Genomic DNA, 8156 nt, shown 5'->3' with positions numbered 1-8156 from the left:
TAGATAGAGGACAAGTGCTCTTTTGTTCTCAAACATTCTATTTTTTCAAATGTATTTTACCCACTTATGTGACTGAGTCTGAGCCTTTGCTTAGGGTGCTGCAGCGGATTATGTAGTGGAACCAGGTCCAGAAAAAGAATTGCTAAAGAATGCAAGTAAACAGGATGTCAGATGTTATCCTTAGCCTATTTCCCTAAACATAGCTTTTTGGCTGCAAAGTAAAATGCCATTCTTCTAGCTTCTGCTTATACACAGTGATGGCTGACAGCAGGCACAATCTTCGTTTGCTTGGCACATTGTCACCATGCAACTCAACGTGTTTTGCAAGGAATCATCGTGACACACCATCTCTGGGAGATAGTATGAGGACATCCGGTTATTTCTTGGAAGAATTTTCTGCCTACCTTCTTTGAGCCCTGTTGTGCCAGCGTATCTCCCCATGAGGCTCAGATCTGTCTGACCTAAGAGCCAGTTGGCATCGTCCTCCTAACAGAAGCCAGATTTTCACTGGGGCTAGACTATTTATTGACAGTGTTTTCCCAGACTGGCCCATGAGTGTCTCATTTCCAAGGTCCCCTGAAGTGCTGGCTCACCTCTGTTTCCCAAAGCACTTGCTTGCTTGTCTCTCCTCCCTCCCCAGCATCCTTCTCACTTTCTTCCCTTACAACTTCTTGCACTCTGTGTGCGTGTGTGTGTGTGCGTGCGCGTGTGTGCATGTGTTTTTCTTCTTCTTTTTTTGTCCTAATGAATTTGTTTTACAGGTTTTGAAAAGGAAAAACCAGTGTTATCCAGGATTGTTACATTAATTCTTATCTGTTTCCACATCTTGGACCGTGATCTCTGTGGTTTTAAAATCCCATATTTTGAGTGGGTTCCGCTGTTGTTTGAGAAAAGTTGCTTTAAACCTTTGCTCTGCAAGCACCCGAAGAGAACTCATAAAAGGAAGACAACAGCAGATGCAATCGCGGATGTGGCTTAGTCCTTGCAGCTGCCCCAGAGTGCTGTTTGGAGTGTACCGTCCTCAGTAATGAATCCAGAAGAACAAATCGTGACATGGCTTATATCTTTGGGAGTTTTAGATTCCCCTAAAAAGACCATCTGTGATCCGGAGGAGTTTTTAAAGTCCTCGCTGAAAATGGGGTAGTTCTGTGCAAACTGATCAACAGACTCATGCCTGGTTCTGTGGAAAAGGTAAGGGAAATTTGTAGTCTCTTTGGGATTGCTTATCACCAGAGAGCAGCAATCATGTAACTCTTGAGATTTTTCTATTCCCAGGCCGTGGGAATCTCCTACTTTAATATTTTTCTAAGAGTTAGACATTCTTTCTTACTGTTTTTGTAGTTTGAAAATGTAAGAAAATGAAATGTTATTCTTTAGTAATTGGCCCCCAAATTGTAGTATAGGGAAAACCTGTGACACCACTGGCAATAGGGGACAAGGAGAACACTCATATCACAAGCTTGCTCTATCATGGAGATGCAAGTTACATCTCCTTGTGTACCGAGGACATGTTTTGAACTTGGGCTACTTATGAGTCTGTGGAAAAATAGAATGATTTATAACAGATCTTGGTGGTGTTTTTTGGCAGTTTGACTAAAAGCAGTGTAGATTTCCTTTTACAAAAATCCATTGAAGGAGAGACTATATAGCAACTAAGAGAAATAATTCAAAATGTCACATAAAGTTTGTAAAAGCAGTAGAAACCAGATATATGTTTCGAATGCAATGTGCGTTTAAAGTGAAACTAACTTTACTCTCTTTAAAACAATTCAAGATTTTTAATAGCTGGAAACCCATGATCACAAGAATAGATAATTTCTTAAGTAGGCACTTTAAGTAGCTTAAAGGTACAATTTTACATTTACTTTCTTAAGGTCATCATGGACTGTGAGTATATCACTTTTGCCTTCATGAACCAGTTTATATTTTTATTGAGCAAATAAATTTACTTATAGTTTCTTAAACTTGAGAGTGATTAAATAGTGATAAAATGTAAAGAAATGTGATCAAATGTAGAGAACAGCCAAGGGGAAATATAATTTTATTAAATTATCAGGGGGAAGGAGGAGAGAGAGAGGTACCAGGGATTGCTTCCTTTCTTGAAAGCAAGAACTAAGCTCAAAAAACTGTCTTGGTCTCCCTAATTTGCCATCAGCACGCTGGAATAGAAGGCATGAGAGAAAGCTTGTAAGTAGACATGACTTGCCACTAAGGGTTTGGTGACATTTGAAACAAAGATCGGCCGTTTAGATTTTTGCATCACTTCCTTCAGTGGTTATTTCTCTTCCTGGATTGACAGCAGTGTTGCCCCACACCTTAAGAAGCCTGCTTTCTCTAGTTATCAGCAAATGGTGAATATACTTTGCTTGGCATGGGATGACAATCTCCAAGTGACATTTCACTGTGTTCCTCTAGTTTTGTCTAGATCCCCAAACTGAAGCTGACTGCATCAACAACATCAATGACTTTCTGAAAGGATGTGCAACCCTCCAAGTGGAAGTAAGCCTACCCCGGGTGCCTTCCCTGTTGTTATTGTTTTTTTGCTCTGCTAATCAAGATTGGTAGTAAAAGTACTTGGTTTATTTTCAGTGTCATTGGCCACTGAGTTAAACAGAGGTAGCAGACTGGTGGTCCCCAGTAATGGATTGCTAGTCTGTCTTTTCCAGAAACCAGTTCCAAGCAAAACAAAACAAAATCAAAACTCAAACAATGATGTCTTTTATATACAGCATCCAAGCCCTGTAAACAGGCTTCCAGTGACAGAGCTTGTGTGGGTGTGTTCCCCTACTAAGGGGGAACCAAAAGCAGGCCACTGACTGTTGGAGAGGGTCACTGTAATCCTCCCAAGTTGAGAAAAGAGGAAAGGCCATTGTTACTCCTTCCCATGAACACTTTAGAACAGAGGCCTTGAAAAGCTGAGAGAACTTGGCTCTGAGGTAGAAATTGTGTAGTAAATTTTGTTGCATTATTTTATACTATATGAATCCCTACAGTGTGTACAGGAAGTGTTGCTGAAAGGGAGTTGATACTTCCACATGTGCATCAAGTTGCTTAACTTCTCTGTGCTTCATTATTTTTATCTGTAAAATGGACATACTAATAGCCAACTCATGGGATTGCTTTAAGAATCAAGTAAGGCTGGGCATGGTGGCTCATGCCTTTAATCCTAGGCCGAGGCAGAAGGATTGCTATAGCCCAGGAGTTCGAGACCAGCCTGGACAGTATGGTGAAATGGTGACTCTACAAAAAATACAAAAATTAGCCAGGCATGGTGGCGTGTGCCTGTAGTCCCAGCTACTCGGGAGGCTGAGGTGGGAGGATCGCTTGAACCTGAGAGGCGGAGGTTGCAGTGAGCTGGGATCGCACCACTGCACTCCAGTCTGAGTGACAGAAAGAGACCCTGTCTCAAAAAAAAGAATCAAATAAGATACTGCATAATAATTTAGGGCCAAGAGCTCCAGCCTCATAAGATCTATGAGATAATTTATGTACAGTCCTTAACATAGGGCCTTGGGACAGAAGAAGTACTCTATATTAATAGAGTAGCTGTAGTCATACTATCTGTGGACAAATAGTTGTGGTTTAAGCATGGACTCTAGTGCTAAACTTCTTGGGTTCAAATCTCAGTTCTCTCTTACTAGCAGCTTTGTGACCTTGGGCATGTTACTTAACTATGACTCTAGGCCTCAGTCTCCCGACCTACAAAATGGGAATAATAGTGGCACCTAACTCGTAGGATTCATGTGACCTTTTTTAAAAATATTATTTCAATAGTTTGAGGGGAACAGGTAGGTGGTGTTTGGTTACATGGATAAGTTACTTAGTGGTGATTTCTGAGATTTTGGTGCATCCATCACTTGAGCAGTGTACACTGTACCCAATGTAGAGTCTTTTATCCCTCACCCCACTCCCACCCTTCCCCCTGAGTCCCCAGAGTCCATTATATCATTCTTATGCTTTTGCATCCTCATAGCTTAGCTCCCCCTTATAAATGATAACATATGTTATTTGGCTTTCCATTCCTGAGTTACTTCCCTTAGAATAATGGTCTCCACCTCCATCCAGGTTGTTACGAATGCCATTATTTTGTTCCTTCTTATGGCTGAGTAGTATTCCATGGTGTGTGTGTGTGTGTGTGTGTATGTGTGTGTATGCATATATATATTACATTTTCTTTATCTACTCGTTGGCTGATGGGCATTTAGGCTGGATCCGTAACTTTGCAATTGCAAATTGTGCTGCTATAAATATGTGTGTGCAAGTGTCTTTTTCATATAATGACTTCTTTTCCTCTGGGTAGATGCTCAGTAGTAGGATTGCTGGATCAAATGGTAGTTCTACTTTTAATTCTTTAAGGAATCTTCATACTTAAAGTTTCCATAGTGGTTGTACTAGTTTACATTTCCACCTGCAGTGTAGAATTGTTTCCTTTTCACCACATTCATGCCAGCATCTAATATTTTTTAGTTTTTTAATTGTGGCCATTTCTGCAGGAGTGAGGTGATATCTCATTGTGGTTTTGATTTGCATTTCCGATGCTTAGTGATGTTGAGCATTTTTTCATATGTTTCTTGGCCATTTGTATATGTTCTTTGAGAATTGTCTATTCATGTCCTTAGTCCACTTTTTGATGGGATTATTATTATTATTATTATTTTTTGAGACTGAGTCTCACTCTGTTGCCCAAGCTGGAGTGTAGTGGTGTGATCTTGGCTCACTGCAACCTCCACCTCCCCGGTTCCAGCGATTCTCCTGCCTCAGCCTCCTGAGTAGCTGGGATCACAGGCACCTGCCACCACACCTGGCTAATTTTTGTGTTGTTAGTAGAGACAGGGTTTCACCATGTTGGCCAGGCTGGTCTCAAACTCCTGACCTCAGGTGATCTGCCCATCTCGGTCTCCCAAAGTGCTGGGATTACAGGCGTGAGCCACCATGCCCGGCCTATTTGTTTATTTTTATTATTTATTTATTTATTTATTTATTTTTGCTGATTTGTTTGAGTTCCTTTTCAATTTTGGATATTAGACCTTTGTCAGATGCATAGTTTGCGAATATTTTCTCCCACATTGTGAGTTTTCTGTTTGCTTTGCTGATTATTTCTTTTGCTGTGCAGAAACTTTTTAGTTTAATTAGGTCCCATCTATTTATCTTTGTTTTTGTTGCCTTTGTTTTTGAGTTCTTGGTCATGAACTCTTTGCCTAAGCCAATATCTAGAAGAGTTTTTCCAATGTTATCTTCTAGAATTTTTATGGTTTCAGGTCTTAGATTTAAGTCCTTTATCCATCTTGAGTTGATTTTTGTAGAGAGGTGAGAAATAAGAGATGAGGTGAGAGATAAGAGGTAAGGTGAGAGATGAGGATCCAGGTTCATTCTCCTACATGTGGCTTGCCAATTATCCCAGCACCGTTTGTTGATTAGGGTGTCGTCTCCCCTCTTTATGTTTTTGTTTGTTTTGTCAAAGACCAGTTGGCTGTAAGTATTGGGCTTTATTTCTGGGTTCTCTATTCTGTCTCATTGGTTTATGTGCCTATTTTTATACCACTACCATGCTGTTTTGGTAACTACAGGCTTGTAGTATAGTTTGAAGTCGGGTCATGTGATGCTTCTAGATTTGTTCTTTTTGCTTAATCTTGCTTTGGCTATGTGTGTTCTTTTTGGGTTTCATATGAATTTTAGGATTGTTTTTTCTAGTTCTGTCAAGAATGATTATGGTATTTTGATGGGAATTGCACTGAATTTGTAGATTGTTTTTAGCAGTATGGTCTTTTTCACAATATTGATTCTACCCATCCATGAGCATGGGATGTGTTTCCATTTGTTTGTGTCATCTATGATTTCTTTCAGCAGTGTTTTGTAGTTTTCCTTGTAGAGATTTTTCACCTCCTAGGTTAGGTATATGCCTAAGTATATTCTTTTTTTGCAGCTGTTGTAAAAGTGGTTGAGTTCTTGATTTGATTCTCAGCTTGGTTGCTGTTGGTGTATAGTAGTGTTACTGACATATTGATTTTGTATCCTGAAACTTTACTGAATTCATTTTTCAGATCTAGGAGCTTTTTGGATGTGTCTTTAAGTTTTCTAGGTATACAATCATATCATCAGCAAACAGTGAGAGTTTGACTTCCTCTTTACCGATTTGGATGCCCCTTATTCTTTCTTTTGTCTGATTGCTCTGGCTAGGACTTCCAGGACTATGTTGAACAGAAATGGTGAAAGGGGGCATCCTTATCTAGTTCCAGTTCTCAGGAAGAATGTTCTCATATTTTCCCTGTTCAATATAATGTTGGCTGTGGGTTTGTCATAGATGGCTTTTATTACCTTAAGGTATGTCCCTTCTATGCTGATTTTGTGGAGGGTTTTAATCATAAAAGGATGCTGGATTTTGTCAAATGCTTTTTCTGCATCTATTGAGATGATCATGTGATTTTTGTTTTTAATTCTGTTTATGTGGTGTATCACATTTATTTATTTTCATGTGTTAAACCAAACCTGCATCCCTGGTATGAAACCCATTTGATCATTGTGTATTATCTTTTTGATACGCTATTGGATTCAGTTAGCTAGTATTTTGTTGAGAATTTTTACATCTGTGTTCATCAGGTGTACCGGTCTGTAGTTTTCTTTTTTGTTATGTCCTCTTCTGGTTTTGGTCTGAGGGTAATACTGGCTTCATAGAATGATTTAGGGAGGATTCTCTCTTTCTCTGTCTTTTGGAATAGTTTTAGTAGGATTGGTACCAATTTTTCTTTGAATGTCCAATAGAATCATGTGACATTTCAATAAATTCAAATATATGAAAAGGCCCCAGAAGAGTGCCCGGAATGTAGTAAGTATTCTCGGCGTGGTAGATATTATTATTAGCAATACTAGTAGCTTTGCCCCAGATAAACTTTGTTTCCTTCACCATTTTTCCTAAAGTTAGCCTTAGGACCAGGTTATATCTGACTCAAAATATTTTATTCCATTTTCCCCTATTGCCCAGTTTGCACCCTCTCTCTCAATCTCTGTTTCTTTCTCTCTCGCTGTTTATGTGTGGGTCTGAGTCTGTGACTTTTGAGGTTGGTGTGATGGGCGACCACTTTATATCCCTTATAGAATAATGTCTACTATGGAGTTTTATCTTTTTCTATTATGGTCCAGACTTCAGGAAATTTTAAATTTTTCTTTAATAAATACTATGATATTTTCCTTTTTTTTTTTTTTTTTTTGTGAGACAGAGTTTTGCTCTGTCACCCAGTCTGGAGTGCAGTGGTTTCATCTCCGCTCACAGCAACCTCTGCCTCCTGGGCTCAAGCGATTCTTGTGCCTCAGCCTCTCAAGTAGCTGGGATTACAGGCATATACCCGGCTAATTTTTGTATTTTTAGTAGAGACAGAGTTTCACCATGTTAGCTGGGCTGATCTCAAGCTCCTGACCTCAAGTGATCTGCCTGCCTCGGCCTCCCAAAATGCTGGGATTACAGGCATGAGCCACTGCACCTGGCCAATACTATGGTATTTTTTTTTTTTTTTCAAATAAAAACATGGTGAAGTTGCCAATGATTTCTGCATTCTAAAGCTGCCAGAAGGTTTGCCGGGCTTCTTTGCAGTTCTAAGAATACTGGATGATACAGAAATACCTTCCAGGTTAGGCATTGTTCAGGATTTTTCTGATAACTAACGCTTACTCCTTTAAGCACCAATGCTTAAAATATTCTTCCACTTTGAATAGAAATATTTTTTCAAAGTTATGTTTATTACTTTTATTTTTTTATGGGATACTTCAAAAATTTTTGTGTTATTCTTGTGCAGGAGCCATACAAATATTCTCTATCTCATTCCAATTTTAGTATATGGGCTGCTGAAGTGAGCACAAGATAGAAATATTTCTAAAATGTATGTCTTAATTTTCTCTCTTCTTAAATAAGAGACACTGGAAACATTTTTATCTCTTTTTGATAATTCTTGCTGACCTGAACATTATATGAATATTGTAACGAGGCAATATCTGGCATCGTGGTTAAGCACATGCCTTCTCTAGTTTGACAGACCTAGATTAGAATCTTGGCTTGGTCAATTACTGGCTGCATAACTCTGGGAAAGTTACTTGACCTCTCTATGCTCCTTTTTCCTTATCTGTATAATGGAGACATTAATAATATCTGCTGTATATGATTGTTT

At 39.1% G+C, this 8156-nt stretch overlaps 1 protein-coding gene and 1 non-coding gene across 2 annotated transcripts in view; one reads left to right on the top strand and one right to left on the bottom strand.

The window, feature by feature from the left end:
• Positions 1 to 1012: 1012 nt before the first annotated feature.
• Positions 1013 to 8156, top strand: part of ARHGEF6 (Rac/Cdc42 guanine nucleotide exchange factor 6) — a 120540-nt gene continuing 113396 nt past the window's right edge. Inside the window, 3 exon segments of the mRNA XM_033201648.1 lie at positions 1013 to 1130; positions 1133 to 1191; positions 2416 to 2499. Of these exon segments, the coding sequence (XP_033057539.1) occupies positions 1028 to 1130; positions 1133 to 1191; positions 2416 to 2499 (246 nt within the window). The 5' untranslated portion in view covers positions 1013 to 1027.
• LOC117078620 lies at positions 7743 to 7849 on the bottom strand. Its single transcript, XR_004435066.1, has one exon. It is a non-coding gene; the product is annotated as a U6 spliceosomal RNA (small nuclear RNA).

This window comes from Trachypithecus francoisi, unplaced genomic scaffold (genome assembly GCF_009764315.1).
Source record: "Trachypithecus francoisi isolate TF-2019V2 unplaced genomic scaffold, Tfra_2.0 Lachesis_group6, whole genome shotgun sequence".
Classification (NCBI taxonomy): Eukaryota; Metazoa; Chordata; class Mammalia; order Primates; family Cercopithecidae; genus Trachypithecus; species Trachypithecus francoisi.
This window is presented reverse-complemented; position numbering and strand designations above follow the sequence as displayed.